At 41.2% G+C, this 19,396-nt stretch overlaps 1 protein-coding gene across 1 annotated transcript; it reads left to right on the forward strand.

Annotated features, from left to right (window-relative positions):
- Positions 1–49: 49 nt before the first annotated feature.
- LOC100743487 (adenylate cyclase type 3) lies at positions 50–16,498 on the forward strand. Its single transcript, XM_003486039.4, has 9 exons — positions 50–1,190; positions 6,823–7,202; positions 9,143–9,427; positions 10,749–11,029; positions 11,371–11,699; positions 12,218–12,550; positions 13,400–13,705; positions 14,011–14,346; positions 14,470–16,498. Exons 1-9 carry the CDS (start codon positions 639–641, stop codon positions 14,650–14,652), a joined length of 2,985 nt encoding a protein of 994 aa, XP_003486087.1. The 5' UTR covers positions 50–638; the 3' UTR covers positions 14,653–16,498.
- The last annotated feature ends 2,898 nt before the right edge of the window (positions 16,499–19,396 follow it).

The raw sequence follows: 19,396 nt of genomic DNA on the forward strand, positions 1-19,396 counted from the left end.
TGGAGGGTCGGAGCTGTCGGGGGTCGTATGGCGCAAGCCTGGACGGTAACGAGGGCGAGGAGGTGAACGGAGGCGGTAGAAGCGGCAAGGAGCGGAGACGGATGGAGAGAGTGGCGGTCCGCTTCCCTCCGAGGAGAGAAGAAAGAGCACCGGCAGTAGTAACCCGGCCAGTACCCCGCGCGCGGGTGCAGCTGCATCCGAAAACGCCCGTGTGTGTGAGAGTGCGTGAGAGTGCAAAACGAGGCGTGTGTGTCCTGGTGGCGAGCAACGATCGCCACGAGGGTTGCGGTACAACGGATACCCTGCAGTCCGGTATCCTCGCTGTCAGCATCCAACTTGATCGAGGAAAAGCGTGTACTTAGGCGACGTAAACGCGGTTCACCGAGAAACCCACATCCAAGGTTGGGTCTGTCCGCGAACGAAAAAACGAAACGCGAGACTGAAATTCGTCTGATCGAAGTTGGTTTAACGCATCGGACAACGATGTTCCTGCGACGGTATCGCGTTCCAAGTCACCCGACCAAGTTTCCATGCGTGTAACGCGTGCCCCAACCGAAAGTATGTGAAACGAAGAGAAGCGGATAGAGAGTGAGTGAGAGAGAGAGAGTGTGAGAGGGCGAGAGAGAGATAGCAGCGCCATGTTACGAAGTCAAGAGACCTCGAACGAGGATTCCTACCTGAGCTCGGGCAGGCCGTCGAACCTGCTGCGGACGAGCTTCAGCAGCGCCAAGTTAGAGACGCTATATCGCGCCTCCTCCCTTCAACAGAGGCGGGGTGGCCTCGAGTACTTCCTGTTTTCGGCGCTCCTCTACGCAGCTCACTCGTTGATCACGCCTGGTCAGGAGCTATCGACTCGAAGCTTAACCGCCGTCTTCTTGGGATTGAATCTGGGCCTGCTGGCCTGGGCTAAACACAATCCTAGAGCGAAAGATGCGCTTTGGTCGGTGATTCCACACGTGGCCTGGAACCTGTCAACCGCACAGCTACTTACTCAGCTGTTCCTCAAGTCCACCGAGGTCACGCCTAGGGACGGACTAGGCTGGCTGTTGCTCATGCTCTACCTGCTGTTCGCCACTTTACCCCTCAGACTGCCCCTCTGCGTCCTCCTTGCCATTAGCACCGCACTGGTGTACATCATCTCCGTCGTTGGACTCTCCAAAGCACCTGCACAGATACCCATCGATGTTTTGGTAGGTGTTGCTTCACGTTCGTACCTTGATGTTTCTCCGATAGAAGAGAAACTGTTGGGTATTTGGGGCGAGGCTTTGGCGACGGGTCGAATTGGGGGTGTAAATTTAAGGCTCTATGTATAATACGACTATCCTATACCTACTCGATACCTTATCTAGATTAATCAAACGTGCATGATCAAAAACAAAAAGTCCGATAATTTATAATACTTTATCGACTCGAGCAGAGCAATAAATTTACGAGCTTAAGCGGAACTTCGTGCTATCCGAGCTAAACAAAGAAGCAATAGCAGCCGCTGGGATTAGGACGTTTTATATTCTCAGCGATTGAACCTCACTCGAGTGATCGATTATCCGTTGAACGAGTGTCTCTATTATCCCCGTTGTCAGCCTTTTTAATTGACTTACGCTCTCGAGTTTCCCATCGTGGCAATTAGACCACAACCGCGGCTCTAACCAGCGTCTTCCTTCGAAATCGCGATATTTCACGGTATCGTTCGTTCGTTTCGATTTCACTCGACTCTATCGAGTGTCTCGAAGACGAACAACCTTGCGAAAAGTTGCTCGCTTATTTTCACCCGGGTTTCGTGTAATTTAATGATCGAACCGTGCCTCGTGACCTCACGAAAACAACTGTTGCCGCGGTTCAATCCGCTCGAACTAATTTGCCGTGTGGTCGCTGCCGCTGGCTTCTTACGTGTTTCGATCGATCGATACGCAACGATACACAGCGAGGCTGGTCGTGCGCCTCCAACGATCCATTGTAAAATAGCCGTGGCCGGCGCGCGTGACAACTTTTCCACGTTCGAGCGGCTAAGCCCTCGATTATTTTCTATTCGAACGCCCCTGCATGGAACGTTGAATGGAACCGGAGTTCGCGATACACCCGGGACTGGCTTGCTATTTTTGAAAATACCAAGCTACACGGTTGGAAGGGATTGGTAAGTTTGCGGTCTGCGGCAGTTCGAATTTTAAATAGAGCATTTTTCTCTCGCTCGTTGCTGTTGTCGATAGCCGTGGGTGGACGTTCGCAGAAGTGTTTTTCCCTTTTATTTTTTGTTAATCGCTTTTAGCTTACGCGATACGCATTTCGTTGAAATAATTATTTTATAGGAGCTTCGTGATTTTACAGGGTTTTTATTCTAATTTTAGACGAAGCCCGTAGAATTTATAGAACTCGCCGCGTTACGACGTCGATTAAAATAACGGATCTTTGGATTAGATAGCTTGTTTTATTTTTTAATCAGCATCCCCGGTCGTATTAGCCGATATAAAATGTAATTTCGTGTTTCAACGTAATATCGAGCGATCACCGTCGGAATAGAATCGGTTTGGCTTGGATGATTTTTCGTTTGGTTTAAAATAAAGTCTTTCGGAGAAACGGCAGATCGAAATGGGAAAAATTAATGGAACAAATTGAGAAAGAAAATTTGCGAAGCATACCGGTCGTGCAACAAGTTAACACTCCAGTTGATTACGTTCCCAGCTCCACCAATTTATAGGAAGCCATTTTCGCTCGCTGTCAATTTTTATGGGACAATTTGTTCCTGGTAATAAATAACTGTAATCTCGGAGATACCACTCTCTTACCATTCTCCATCAACCTGGACAGTCTATCAACGAGAAGTTAATTGAAAGATTCTAGCTTCTCACGCTTTAATCTAAACACGACATTTTATTTTACCTTTAACGGAAATACGATGCTTAACATTTAAATGTAATAATCTTAGATCATGCGTGTTACCGGTTTCGCAAAGGCATTTTCATTCATATTTTATCGAATCGTTGGAAGGGCCGCGTTTACCTACATATGCAAATATTAAAAATATGAAAACGAAGAAGAGAAGGGTACCACAGCTAAGATATACGGAAACTGTTAAGAACACGACACCCTGCTTAATTGTCTCAGGGAAGAAGCACAGTTACCGTTTCAACGAACAAGGCCACCGTTCCCGAGTTTTTAATCAGTCTGCTCTACGAATATAGGCGGCGTCCAGTTTAGCCAGGTCGCTAATTAAAGCTGCTACGTTCCTCCGTGAAAGGGGCGAACGGACAAGGGAAGTTCGTAATTAAACTTCGCGTTTCTGATCCGTCATCGCCGGAGTGAACGCTCGAATTCAGGGACTCGATGATCGAAACGTCGTTTAATCGAGCTTCGATGAGGCTCGCTAATGAACGTGAGAGAATTGGCAACGCAAATTCTTCGGCCCGCCTTGTGGAAAAGCGAATTATTAAAGAAAAATTTCAGAAACTGCAGCTAACGAGACTGACTCCTGAATAATTCATAGACACATATATACAGGGTGGTTGGTAACTGGTGGTACGAGAGGAAAGAGGGTGATTCTACGCGAAAGAAGAAGTCAAAAATATAGAATAAAAATTAAAAAAAAAAGTTATAACGGATCTCACTGCAGATCGTTGTCCCGATGGAAAAATTAAAAAAAAAATTGTTATTCTATATTTTCGACTTCTTTTTTCGCATAGAATCACCCCCTTTCCGCTTGTCCCACTAGTTACCAACCACCCCGTATATATATTAAAAAAAAAATTGTTATTCTATATTTTCGACTTCTTTTTTCGCATAGAATCACCCCCTTTCCGCTTGTACCGCTAGTTACCAACCACCCTGTATATATATACGTATGTATTACCACGGTTACTCGTCCAATTTTATAATAATCGTATTTGCACCAGTCAATGTCTCCTCTATTGCATAACGACAATGTGTAATCCAAATGAAGATTCGTTTCACGCCCCTAACCCTAACTTTAATGTAACTCCGACATATATGAAAATGAAGTTTAAGGTGTTTCATTGAAACTTTTGAAAATAACGCAAATTCTTTCGTACAACCGATGCAAACGTAAATCATTACACGAACGTTTCGACGACGAGATTATACTCGCGACTAGTTTGAAAATAATTACTTTCTTTGTCGCGTGACACGATGATCGATGCGTGGAAGGAGTGAGTTTGTACACAGAGTGAATTAGGGTTGCACGGATAGAATTTATGAATTTTTGTGTTTGTCGGGCATCTATATTCCAACCCTGTTGAATTAGCTTCATTTTTCTTCGTGGCTCGTATATGTTGCTTTAATTCGCAGTTCCGAGGTCGGAAATTATGCCCCGGGGTAAATTTACCGAACGTTCTACCGTCACGAGCTGGAAAATCGTTCGCTAAAATGAGACGCAACGTCGACGTCAGCTTGCGTTCAGGCCTTCGTGAAAGTCTGCAGTGTTTCGCATAAAAAGTAATCAACTTTCTATGCGTAGCGTTTTGAAATTTACGAGAATTTTGCGGTGTAACGAGACTCGGTTATCGTCTTCCTTCTGCAAATCAGTGGAATCTTTATGCAACAGTTTTCCCTTATTATACATATTTATCAACCTACCAATTTATCAGATGACCAACCAATAGCACGTACAGTCGAAGCAAACGTTAAAATTCTTCAGAACCTCTGAATATTAGAAAATTAATTCTCAAAGAAGGAAAATATCCATCCTGACGATTTGTATCCGTTTTTCACTTATTATCGTTCGGAATAACGGGGTTGGCGGTCTACAAATTTGTAGTGAACCGTGACGAAACAGTGGATAGGAACTCTGTTACAAATTTTCCTAAACAAGAACGACCACGAAAGCGAAAGTTCCAGTCGTGCACGTGGTTCTATCGTTAGTAACAGTCGAGTAGAGTTCAGTCAATGGTTGTTTAAAATAGAGAGAGAAAGAGAAGAGAAGAAAGAGAGAGAGAGAGAGAGAGAGAGAAAACTGGAGACAGAGAGATGTGCAATGACGCGACATGCTGCCTTTCCATGCACGACATACGATCGGTTTTCAATGGCAGGAACGTTTCTTTGAAAGCCATCGGCTCGATCACGGAAATCACCGGCTCCATCTATTCCACCAACGATTGCAATGATCGTTGATTGTTGTTCAATGAACCCTTTATCAGGGTTAATTAAGGAGCTGTCAACCCTTTCATCGAGTAACAAGCAGGTACAAAATGGGTTGCGTTAAATGTCGTTGTTAAAGGATTTGTTAAAGGATTCGAGTTAAAGGACGATGGATTTATCCATGGGACGTAAATTATTATACGAGAAAGTAACGATCAACGATATTCTAAAACTTATTTTTTAACTAATTGATAAAAGGTACAAGTCGAGGAGATTTACGCAGAAATTACCATAGAACAATCGCAAAGATTTGATAGATCATAGAAACTATCGAAGAAATCACAGAAAATAGTTGCAGAAATTTAGAGAAAACGAGAAGAGAAGATCTACTAAGAAATGTTTACAACGCAAATATTACTAAATAATATTCAACGAAGTTATTGGTCTATAAAAGCGATAACGACGAAAGTGTTGCCTGTGCTAATTTCTCCGCTGTGGAACGTTCAATTACGATTTTCCAATTGTCATCGGGGACACACGAACGGACAAAGCCGGTACCGGATGAATAAGAATTCTTCCGTTCTGTAGTTTTCCATGTAGAATGCGGAAAATTAGAAACAGCACCGAGGTATGACAAGCGATACAGGTGTTGCAGCGATTTCGACCAGTCAACTGGAACACGTGAACGTATTTGAAAGCATTCTCCGAGCCGATGCGAAGTGAACAAAAATGGATTATCGATCCGTTGGTTTGCTGTATTCAGCGACGTTTTTCGTTCGGTATTTAGGAACGCGGAACGAAATGGGGTGGGTAGAAATATCTCTCGTATTAATTGTTCCGATGCGTTGCAATTGGGAATCGTGGTTAACCTGGAATCGATGAAAGGCATTCCTAACAAGAGGGAATAATTTATCGGTGAATACAAAAAGGTCGAGAGCAATGGAATTGAGAGCTTTGAGGGCGTTCTATATGTCTTTTTTCACTGGGTGGATTAAGGTGGATTAATTTGTTCGATGGAATCAATCGAGGAGTTCAGTGAAAAAGTGGTACACATGTATTCTTCTTCTAAAAATCAGATACAGCTGTGGCTAAAAAAACGTTAAAAATTAGTTATCTTGTATTAGTATGTATATATATTCGTTTTATACACGTATTAATAATTTTTGTAATAAATATTTTTCTACCATGTTGCTGTCAATTAACTATTCTACGTAGAATATAAAAGTGACAGAAAAATGGTAGCAATGCAGATTTAAACACATCAGATAATTTACCACGTGTTCAATGAAATTAACTTATCGATACACTCAATGATGCAGATTTCAGTGATTTTCGGGACTGAAACACGTCAAATCGCACGTCAAATGCAAATTCGTAAAATTGCTTCGTACAATTTCTGTCTCGAACTATGATGTTTCGAATCAAATCGCGGATTAAGGGACAGCCTATGCGGTTAAATAGCGTACAATTTAACTTAATCGATTGATTTCTCAGAAATTATTATCAATCGACTGCCAATACGCAAATTTATAAAACTGCTATTAACGTTGAAAATAGCGTTCGTCGTATGTTTTATTATAATTCGATCTGAACATTTCCTTTTGACACGACGTGTTTTAAATACAATTTTATGAACAAATCGAACCGCAATGATCGTATTCCGTATAACCATCAACGTGTTTAAAGCGATTTTTAAAAATTAAATGTTCTAGAATTCTTGCAAAATGTTTCTTCCAGGTGCTGACAGTGACGCTATCCATAGGCGCCATGCTTCTGGGTGCTTCCAGTTACTCTCTGACCGAGTTTCAACAACGTAGAGCCTTTTTAGAAACCAGACAGAGCCTGGAAGTACAACTGGTGATCGAGGAACAAAGCGCCGAGCAGGAAAGGCTGCTGCTTAGCGTGCTTCCGGAACACGTGGCTGTAATGATGCGACAGGACCTAGGCGCCTCGCTGGATACGCAGTTCAAGAAGATTTACATGTCCAGGCATGAGAATGTCTCGATTCTGTATGCGGACATTGTTGGTTTTACTGCGATTTCCTCCACGTACAGCGCTAGCGAACTAGTGAAGATTCTCAACGAGCTATTTGCTAGATTCGATCAACTCAGTGAAAGGTAAGCGATTCAGTTTTGGAAAAATCGTTCGACAGAGCCTAAGGAGCGATGCACGAATTTTTGTTAGAATTAGAATCGATAGGACTGATTATTATTAGTTCGATTTGGACAAATTTTTTGAGTAGATCTAAGAAGTTGGTACGCGAATTGTTGCTACAATTGTCAAAGTACAAGTTTTAATACAATACATGTAGAGAGAACAAATTTTAAGCGAGATTATCAAGCAACTGGCATTCGACAACGCATTCAAAGAAATCACGAAATAAATCTGTACCCGATTACCGGGATTTTCGCGAATATAAAGTTCAAAGGAAACGCACGTTGCTTTTGTCAACGGTACATGCCTCGAATCGACCAGTTGTCGATAAACGGCGCGACGCACGATCAAATTAATCGACAGCGAAGCTATCGACACCGCGAAAGAATTCGTTCGTTTACAGTCCACTCGGCTGTGACCCGGTTAGAACGAACGCGAAACGCTTTCACGAGCTCCATTCCACTTTTCTCTCCTCTCTCTTTCTTTCGTATACGGAGAATAATGAAAATCCTGAAATTGCCAGCCGCGAAATTGACTTTATCGGAAAATTCTGGCCAGTCTCTTCTTCGTTTTCTCGATCGTTCTCGAAGAGAGGTAGACTCGCGAGTCCTTCACCTGGGCGTCTCCGACAATCGATACATCTGAGGACAAAGTGGTGTATCATTAACGAATTTCTATCGCGTGATATTTCACTCTATCGAACCGTCCACGTTCGAACGTCGCAAGAGGATTATCGGAAATACAATGATTCGTGAAATTATTTCAGCATTTACTATAAATGAAAATTTTCTATCGATGCATCTCTATAGCGCTGATCATAAATATTCGTTGTCATTAAATATTAAGACATATTAATATAGAATAATAGATTGATCGTTCAAGCGTTGTTGTAATTTCTGCAAAATACATTTGCATTGTGTGCAATTGTGTTTCGTTACGATGCTAATGAAATTCCAAAGCGTCTTGTAAAGCGTACACAATACATTCACGGACCGTTTCTATGAATATTCAAATACTTTCCCGAGCCACTCTACACCGTGTTTTTATATTCTGTTTAATTAATTTACAGAAATCCTCTGTAAGAAAGAGCACGAGGATTAAAGTCGTGGAAAAGGGACGAAAACGTAACGTTAGCGAGAACCATCGAAATCGTAGGTTTGATAATATCGAGATCCAATCTCTGGAAATGGAAGTATAGAAAATATAAAAGTCGATTATCTCTGGTTAAAATCGGTTAAATCTGGGTTTACAGAAGATAGATGATTTAGCCCTTGCAGCATCGGTAGTGATACAGGTCAATGTATAATTTCAGCGGAACATCCTTCGCTTAAGACGCTCCTTGACACGTACTTTCCTCTCATTTGCCAAATAGCGGCTTCAGATCCAGTGAAAAATTAAATCCTCCTTCCTTACTTTCCTAAATCGAAATTCCCGCCACTCAACTGCATTTCTATGCGAACGCTTCAATCACGAATTCCTGGTAGCTTAATCAATATATAGAGCGGATTACGCGTAATCCATCGTGCATCAAACTTTCGACGATTCTCGAGCATTTTCTTGCTCGGAGAATTTCAATTTTTATCTACTCGTGTTTTATTTCAATTAGAAATTCTTCAATTAACTTCACCTTTAAAAGATGAAAGCTTGGCAATTAAAAGCCTATTTTCGTATCGATAGCCAGTTCAACTTTCACTGTTATTTACTTGGAAAATTTTACTTTTGCACTTTGTATTCTCTTCTTATATCTTATAAACTTTGCCTTTACGCTATAAATTCAACTACTATACTTTAAATTATACCGTGGATTTTACATTCAACTATCGTACCGTGAGTTCTATTATATCGTAATATATACCTTAAGTTGCATTATTTTCACGCACAATGATATTTCGAAAACCTTTAGATACGAGCAGCTGCGAATAAAGATCCTCGGCGACTGTTACTACTGCATAAGTGGAGCACCCGTGGAAAGACCAGACCACGCTGTTCTCTGTGTCTATATGGGCTTATCTATGGTGGACGCCATCAAGTACGTGCAACAAAAGACCAATAGCCCTGTCGACATGAGGGTGGGTATACACACTGGTGCTGTGTTGGCCGGTGTCCTCGGACAGAGACAATGGCAATTCGATGTGTACAGCAAGGATGTCGAACTCGCGAACAAGATGGAGAGCAGTGGAATGGCGGGGTGAGAATCTCTTTTCTTCTTTCTCTAAACATTTCAGTATTATTTTGTCGGAGTTGAACAGAGTGTAGTTAAATTTCACAAGGAAAATTCGAACGAATCGTGCGTAGGCTTCTTTCTTCTTTGGAAGCGAAGCAAGTACTCGAACACGTCTTTTTACAAATAAAAGAACTATCGTAAAGAATATTTATCAAAGGTGTTTAAATTTTACGAAGAAAGGAAAAAAGTAATCTAGGTGATTTATTTATATTGCGCCTGTTTTTTGTTTGCAAAATAGAGGAGTATTTAAATATACTTCTCAATATAGAATTATGTCAATAATAGACTTTTATATACTCGTTTGGTGAAAATTCCTTTAAAAAAGAAAAAAAAAAAAGAAAGAAACGATATCAGTATCGACGTTCTGACTTCTTGACCTTGTCAATCCCCGAAATTCAAAAGGGATAAAGTAGAAGAGAGGCGCGAGGAAGCTGCCTGATTCGGGAGCTAAACGATATCGATGCGACGACGTATAAAACGCGTCCTTGACGTCGGTGGACACGTAATGAGCGCACTCCGTATATCTTTGATATTAATTACCTGGTGAAACGCCTGGCAAGCAGTTTTTGATGCCCTGTCGTACTTTAATTTTAGCTGTGTTAAAGGGTGAGATGCCCGAGTCGCGTGGTAAAAAACTGCCCCTCGATAGTCGTGCTTTAAAAGCATCGTCTACCCAGCCATTGTAATTGTTTCTTTTGTCCCATCAGGCTAATACATATTAGAAATCTCATTGGTCTCGGTCCTCCCTGTCACGCGATTCTTCCGTTCCTTTTCCGTAACACGTAACGCGACAGCGATCTCTTCATTTCGATTTCACTTCGTCCATTCGAAGATCATAGGGAAAAAACACGAATATATTTTCTTAATTTTCCGATCTTTAATGCCACTTTGTGATAAAATATAAACCAGAATTCACGTTAAATACAAGTTTGGCCAACTATTTTAACCGGCGGTACCGTAACCTTGTTATTATTCACACGAACTACAATTCACTCGAGAACAATAACGTAACGGCGAGTTGCAGCCAGAGAATCGTTTGCGAAAGACGCTCGAACGCCCTTCGACATTACCATGAATACAGAATAGGTACGTGAATTCTCCTTTCAGTCCTATTTTATGGCCACGCCCACGTCGTTGGATAATCAGGACCGTTTTGCCAATCGCAAACGTCTCGAAATTTTCCTTCCTTTCTTCTCTTTGCCGAATAATCCTGTAGTCAGATTCGCGAGATAAAAGCTCGTAAGCGAGGAACGATCGACACGAACGATATTGTAATGGCTTGAAGGAGGGTGCACATCTCGAACGCGACGCTGAGCTTCCTGAATGGCGAGTTCGAGGTCGAGCCAGCGCACGGCGAGGACAGAGAAGAGGCACTACAGAAAGCGGGCATCGTCACATACTTCATAGTCCGGGCGTTGAAACCCTTCAAGCCAGCTGCCACCAAGAGCATCGCCTCGCTCACGGAGGACGCCAGGAAGACGATCGACGCAGGAAACGAAAGAAATAACAATAAGGAGGACTCGGAGGAATTTAGACAGAGGCTGAGGAAGGAACTGGATAACAAAAGTGAGGAAGTTGAAGTATTTGATCGTTGATTATTATTAATGATTAAATTGTTATTCGAAGGTAAAACGTCTTGGTAAGTGTAGTTTGTTTAAAAATGGAAATTAAAGAGCATCCTGAAAAAAGGTCTATAAATCTGCCACAGCCTAGAAAATTCTTTGCTCAGAAATCTATTTATGTAAAAGAAGTTGTTATCGATACATGTAGCATCAATTTTTCATTGATAATAAAATTAACAGAAGATTCACTTTGCGATCGATATCTTATGTACGTGTTTTGTATGATTTACTGTCAAATTCGTTTCATAGATCTTTCTATTTACAAGCAAATAATATTAATTATAGCTGGCGGAGCACATTTGAAAGGTCACGCGTACTGGTTGACCTTGCGGTTCAAGGACTCGAAGGTGGAGTCTGCGTTTCACCACGCCGAAGAAGCATTTTCCCCTTTGTCATTGCTCGGTGGGCCATTGGTGATGATCTGTGCCGCCCCAGTTTGGAGGTTTCAGCCCTGGGGACCTTTCACATGGGGCGGTATCGGGATAGTGGTGCTATTCGCGGTAGTTTTGGCTGGTGCCACGTGTCTCGGCAGTGCCATCAAGGCTATGTGGCTGAGAAGAGCTTTGGCTCTTATGATGACATTTTCCCTTGGTATTTTTCTGATTCTCGATATGGTACGTATATTTATTATTATTAATTCAACCAAACAAATTAACATCTTTTTTCTTTCATTCCGTTTTCCTTCCGGTTTTACGATGACTTGCGCTTACAGATCTTACGCAAAACATAAACTTGAGCATAAATAAAACACATACAAAATAAACCGGAACGATAATCACAACTACACTCTATTGGTTGTCCATACACCTACCTACATCTATTCGATAAATTATTTAAGACGATCGTATTATTTTCATTCAAAAGTAAAAGAACTTTTAATTTCCTACAGTGATTTATAGTTGTTCCACTTGCTTGTACCATAGCAACGGGAAAGCGTAATATCGTATTAACGTGTTAATATATAGTTAACCAGTTAACGAATAATTCAAAAGAATTTTGATACTTAACAAACGTCTTAGTGAATAAATACGTAGCCATTGAACTATTATTAACAGGAAAGCAAGAGGAAAAGAAAATAAAGCCATTTTACGCTATTTTTCTGAGCTGTTAACTTCTCTGTCCCATTTTACAGTTCAACTGCGTGGTCATCGAGGAAACTATTCCGCCCCTAAACGCCACCATAACTCTGTCTTCGAGGTGTCCATATCCTTCCTACTACTCGTACATCGGTGTGCTTACACTTGTGGCGACCTCGATGCCGACCTACATATGCTATCTAGGCAAGGCGTACTTAATGTACGGTATCTCGGGCGTCCAGTGTTTCATCAACATCTGTCTACTCAATGCGAGGCTGGACTGGGAGGATTACGCTTCTACCCTCGAACCGACCCCCCTTCCATCGAAATATTGCCTATCCGCCACTCTTCTCATCGTAGCTACTTGTCTGGTCATCGTGTCCAGATATGTAAGTAATATATGCAATAACGTTACTTAAATCAGATGTCAGATAATTTGGAAACATCGTAACATCCTTGTTTATAGAATTGGGAAAGAATTATTTATCATAAATTTCCGTCGAATGAAATACCAAGGTTGGACAAGCTGTCTCTTAAAAGAAAAAGAAAACGTTTCTTTGCAAGACTTGCTTGAGAGAATTCATTTCTGCAAACGGCGAAATATTACCGAAAAGAAAAAAAAAATGGTGGATAGGTATATTACCATATTATACAATTATTATCAAGTATTATCTTTAGATTTTTAAAAAATTTCGATCTGCCTAAATAATTCAATATACTTGAAATATCGAAATACACGATACTTTCTCTGTTTTTTGCAAACGTCTTCTCATCCTGCCAGTTCTATCAGCGAATCTTTGCTCTATCGAAATTGTTTTGGTAAATTAAAATGTTCCACGTAGAGATAGGGAGAATTCAATTTCTCCTCGAGCGACGATAAATAATCGAGCCTTCGTACGAAGCTCTCGAACGGATTCATCAAAGTCGAGGGCTGCACTTGTCCCGACAGTCGAGGGCGCATCCTTCGTTCCCGTCTGTCTTTCACGAGGGGAAAATCGCGGTTTGCATTTAACGTAAATGAAACCGAGCCAGAAATCTCCCCTTGCTTCTCGCAGGGTAAACGAAAAAAGAAAAAACGAATGGAAAAGTGTTTCACGAAATTATTCGTCGATGAATATTTTCAATAAAACTATTAAACTTTGAACCAAACCCTGTTGAAAAATAAATGAAAGGTTACGTTAATGGTAAAGTAGCTCGGTTTCGACGACTCGCACGATGAGGATTCGATCGATTTGCAGGCGGAAAAGTCGAGGAGGATGTTGTACCTACGAGGAAGGGAGGTGGAGGCGCAGAGAGAAAGGGCGGCGGACATGACGCGCAGAAACGGCGCCCTCATCTACAACATCCTTCCGCCGCACGTGGCTGCTTATTTTCTATCGAGTGCGAGACACCACGATGATCTCTACAGTCAAAGCTACGCCGAAGTGGGTGTTCTGTTCGCTAGTATGCCGAACTTCGCCGATTTCTACAGCGAAGAGAGCATCAATAACCAGGGCCTCGAGTGTCTCAGGTTCTTGAACGAAGTCATATCCGATTTCGATGCGGTAAGTATCGTTGGCGAGTTTCTACGACCCCTCGATTTAAAATTCTATTTCTGAAACGTTATGCGTTATCGTAAATACGAAAACAGAAGCTTTCGATAAAAAGGACAAAATTCTGCGATATAATTTTGTACAAAAAGGTTATATTTGTAAAAATAACAAAGCAATTGAACAGCGAAAAGGACCTTTCCTTAGATATTTTCCTACATTTGATAGGGATCTTAGATCAGAACTTTTAAGGGATTAAATATGGCAATCGATATATCAATTTTCTATCGACTTTCCATTTCCGTTTCTTCTTTCGTTAGATCCTCGATCAAACTAAATTCAAGGACATCATCAAGATCAAGACGATAGGCTCGACATACATGGCGGCATCCGGAATCACAGACTCAGAGGAGTCCGAGGATGCTCCTCGGTGGGGTCACTTGTCCACCCTCGTCGAATTCGCCCTGGAGTTGAAGAAAGCATTGTCGAGCATCAACGAGCAAAGCTTCAATCACTTTGTTCTCAAAATGGGTATCAATCACGGCCCTGTGACTGCTGGGGTTATTGGCGCCAGGAAACCTCATTACGATATCTGGGGAAATACCGTGAACGTGGCGTCTAGAATGGAAAGCACTGGAAAAGTGGGCTGCATCCAGGTAAAATATTTGCAAAATCGTATAACTCGAAAATACTTATTCCGTCAGGTATGGAAGTAATAGTTTTAGTAGAAATTCTCGATAAATAATTTATATTCAAAATATTAAATATTAAAATCGTAGGTCACAGACGAGACCCGGAGGATTCTGGAGCCGTTTGGCTTCGGCTTCGAACAACGCGGCCTGGTGTTCGTCAAGGGCAAAGGTCAGCTGCTCACCCACTACCTGGTATCCAAGGACGGCGTGTCCTTGAATTTGGACAGTGACCTGCCAGTCGAACCCACTCATCCGATCATCTATCAGTAGGCTAATACTCGAAGGCTCTAAAAACTTCAACGCAAAACCCTTCTTCGTTCACGAAGAGACCTTTCGTCGAGCAAGGCTCCTCTCTCTCTCTCTCTCTCTCTCGATAATCTTCGAAGAGACGAACGAAATCGAGACGATGAAAGAGGACGAGACGTCGATTACTCGAAATGTTCAAGTTCGGATACGAAATAGGAAAAATTGCAAAGATACGACAGAGAGGTCTCGGACGAAAGACGAACGATCTACGAGATCGGAAGAGTTTGAAAGAAAATCGAGGACTGGGCTGATTAGATTGCTTTTTCGACCACAATTTTCGACCTTGATTCCTTGGCGAGAAGTTTCACGCGAAAGATACTTATACGACAAACTGTTTGGTTATTTTGTAAGTAATTAAGATGGTTGTTTGAGAGATTTTATTTATCGAAGAGGCGCCCAGGCCTGGTCAGCCTTTAAAGAAAGTCAGCCACCGGAGAAAAATTCTTACCGCTGTCACAACCTTAGTCTACTGCTGATAACGATTATATCGTTCATTGAGGATGAAGAACAGGGTACAAATGGAAGAAACAAAGTACGTTTAGAGCGAAACTAATCGATATTAATGAAAGTGTTGTTTCAACATCGTACTATACGTTTTCTCATTGTGGACGTCGTGGATTGTCTTAGTTAGTGGTAGGCCTTCGAAGGACTCCTATTTTACGTAGAATCGAGAAGAAAGATAGTAAACTTCGTCGATAGTTGGCTGGTTTCGACTAATCGGTTCGATGGAAACGAAAAAATAAAAGTCCAAACTTTCTCGCGTCGAAACGACATACGAAATATATAGAAGTTTCCAAATGATAATGAAACGAGAAAGTTAGGAAAGAATCCGGTCGATTCGCGCATATCTAGGATAAGTGTTAGTCGAAGATGAAAGAAAGAAAATGCCATTCGATCGAACATCGATCGATCCTCGTCACTATAGAGAATCGATATGTAACTTAAGAAAGTGTCTAGCTCGTAATCCTTGTGATAGATACGCTGATACGGTTCTTGCAATCAAGTCAACTCTATTTTTCTAGATTCCGCGACGAGCACGTTCCAAGACGCGATTAATTAAAAAAGAATAATTGAAAGCATTACGAGCGTGGGCGTGGTCAACTACATAGTGGTAGGTCTTTTTCCTAACGTGGCTTCCGGAGAATCGCCGTTTCCTCTAAATATACGTTCTTTCGGTCATCGACGCTGTCGACTGTGTGCTTTCTTACGATTTCGATCCGAATCGTCGCGATACGACGAGAATACAAAATTTTCTGTCAGCTCTGTTTCGTGTTCAATAATACTCGCGAAGAAGATCGTAGACTTCGAAGGTGACTTCACGGTGATCGAGCGCCTAGCGCTTTGTCTTCGCACCAAAAGGAACATCCTACATCGATTTCCTCGGTAATAGAGGAAAATTTTGTCGGTGTTTTTTCTCGAGAAATTTAGAATTTAATCGTCGTAATGATTCGACCAGGGATAAAAATTAATCGATTAAAATGGAATTTCGTATGTCTACGGTGTAATTGTTACAATAATTAAATATTGCCGGACATTATAGGCCAGATTACGCGTTGTAATTAAACACAGTTAATAAGTCGAATCGCAGGTACAGTTGTTGTATAGGAAAATTGCAAGTCGATACGTAGATACTATCGATAGTCGAAGAAAGGGGGTTGTACATTCTATATAATTGAAAATTGAAAGTAAAGGAATTGTTATATATTGCAAAAAATCTTGTAGAGAAGTTCCAAGAAAAATACTTCGTCTGTTATTGGAGCTTTGTTCTCGTAGAATTGTTTAAAAAAAAAGGACTGTAAAGAAGAACTTTAAAAAAGTGGAAAAGGTAAAAGAAACATCGAAAATGTGACACGAGCAGGGAAGATTGCACGCGTGTTTAGTATAAATATACTCGGAGAATTTCAACGAATAAATACGTAAAAAATAATGTCAAGTACCTACGTGCTCCGAGAACGTGGAATACGAGAAGAGGAAATGAAATGCTGCGTAATTTGAAGGTTTTAAAAGCTGTCGTTAAATTAAGCATCATCGAGTTTGAATGTATTTAAAATAGCTCGTTACGATTTAAATACGTCGTAACGACAGAAAAGAGCAGGTTGACTGTTTATTACGATCAAGAGCAGAATGTTTTCGTCATGTTTGAACTACGAATATCTATCTAGCAAGGTCCGTTAGAACGGAAACAGTTTCTCGATAGTTTCGATTCTACTGTATTTTTCTGCGAGCAGGTTCGTCGATTTGTACGAGGAAAAGCCAATTCGAAGACGGTGAAATTTCTTATAGGAGCTTAGACCCGATTCGCTTCTGAACGTGCAAGGCATTTCATCAAGTCCCCGGCATTACTCTCTATTAAACGACTTCTGAGATCAAAATAAGGCAATCTGAAACAATTCTTCTGCCTTTCTTAATTAAAAGAGGATCGTTTCACGATATTTCCTTTCTCTTTCCCACGTGATAGTTTTTCGAGTTCGTCTTATTTTGTACTCAAGATTCGTTTAGTCGTAATTGTTACGGACTTCGTGAAACATTAGGTATCGTGTGGTCCGTAGGATAATTCCACGGGAACGTAGACTATATACTCGAACACGATCACCGATATAATAATTTATTTTTCTACAGTTTCAGTCGCCGATTTAATAGACCAAGATGACTCGAGTACGTACAACGCACACGATTAACGATGGCAGGAAGCAGAAGATTAGGATTTAATCCTTTCGTCGGCAATTATTTGGACACCCGATGATCGTTCAAGCTCGAAATAGTTGCAAAAGAGAAACGTCGCGGTATCGTAAGCGTAGAGAACGAGAGACAATTCGTAAATAACTTACACCGTGATTTTTAATAAACGTTTAACCGAATCGAAATTTTCAATCCGGGATATTTTCATTGCTTTTTTATAACCGTCTTTTTCTAACGATACTTTTAGCGAGATTAAAAATAGTACGAAAGGATTAAACAGAAACGAACGGAAAGGGGAACGAAGAGTGAGAGAGAGAGAGAGAGAGAGAGAGAGAGAGAGAGAGAGAGAGAGAGAGAGAGAGAGAGAGAGAGAGAGAGAGAGAGAGAGAGAGAGAGAGAGAGAGAGAGAGAGAGAGAGAGAGAGAGAGAGAGAGAGAGAGAGAGAGAGAGAGAGAGAGAGAGAGAGAGAGAGAGAGAGAGAGAGAGAGAGAGAGAGAGAGAGAGAGAGAGAGAGAGAGAGAGAGAGAGAGAGAGAGAGAGAGAGAGAGAGAGAGAGAGAGAGAGAGAGAGAGAGAGAGAGAGAGAGAGAGAGAGAGAGAGAGAGAGAGAGAGAGAGAGAGAGAGAGAGAGAGAGAGAGAGAGAGAGAGAGAGAGAGAGAGAGAGAGAGAGAGAGAGAGAGAGAGAGAGAGAGAGAGAGAGAGAGAGAGAGAGAGAGAGAGAGAGAGAGTGAGAGAGAGGGAGAGTGAAAGTGAGAGAGAGAGAGAGAAATTTTGGTGTAATTAGAAAAACGAGAACGCACGGCCTAAGCGCGATAACAGTGGTCAGACTGGACAGATGTAGCGATAGAAGAGAAGAAAGTAGTAAATCGAAGCAAACTCTCCCGAAGGAAATTCCGATCTTTTTTAAAACTTCGTCGCTCATATTTTCGAATCACCTTTTAAACTTGTTCGTTCCCTCGGGTTACTTTCCACGAAAAAAAAAAAGAAAAAAGAAGAAAAGAGAATGTTTCATTCGAACGTAGTCTAACGATCGAATATAAATTTAGAATCTTCCTACGTATTGAAAAGAAAAAAAGAATCTTTCTTTCCTTTCGGTGGAGTTACAGTGATCGCAGAAAAAGGAAGAGAGCGGAAGAAAAGAAGACAAATTGATTACGCGACACTGAATTTCAAACTTTTCCCACTGTTCGCGTACTTCCAATTGATATATTGCGCTTGACACAGTCCACACTGCTGATACATCTCGGCATACACATACATATATACTACTACATACATAAAATGGTGGCGTAAAAGGTGTAGGAAACGGAAGAGAGTGACACACGTGCGAAAATATTCGCGTGTCCGACCACACAGAGATCTTGTAAAGTAGCAATAAAGGTTATTTCGTGTACATATATAAAGAGAGAGAAGAACAAGAAAAAAAGACGGGTCGATAATGTTAAACGGTAATAACGAAACGATTGTTTCATCGATAATCGTCGTCGATAACGAAGAATAAAATAAAGAAACGTAAGAAAGAAATTGACGAACGACCCGGCCGAATGCGTGTATAGTCGTGTAAGAAGAATTATATCACTGTAGATATCTTAGCACCTTAGATGTGAGATTTCGAAGAGGGAACACTTGTTGTAAACTTTCAAAGTATACTTCTTCAGACTGGGATACGCCGGGGACTCGTGGGAGTCGAATGGAATCACGCGACTGTAACATAATAAACGGCTTCTTCGCCGATGTAAATCGATTGCCTCCATGATTTTTCCATCACCTTTCTCCTTTCGTTGCTAATTCAAAGTCCTTTGTTTCAATATTTTTACGACGTAGATACGTTTCATATTTTTTACATTTTTCTCAGATTTTTTTAACAGGTCGTTCGATAAATCGAACGTTACGTTAACGTAACGTTCATCCTTCTCACTTTGACTGCCACGCCGAAATCACACGTTTCGCTCAGCACGCCACGGGAGTATTTTTATTATTCGAAGCATATAATGGCAAAATAGTAGAAGCATATAATGGCAAAATAGTA

This window comes from Bombus impatiens, unplaced genomic scaffold (assembly GCF_000188095.3).
Source record: "Bombus impatiens unplaced genomic scaffold, BIMP_2.2 scf_0096, whole genome shotgun sequence".
NCBI classification, from domain to species: Eukaryota; Metazoa; Arthropoda; class Insecta; order Hymenoptera; family Apidae; genus Bombus; species Bombus impatiens.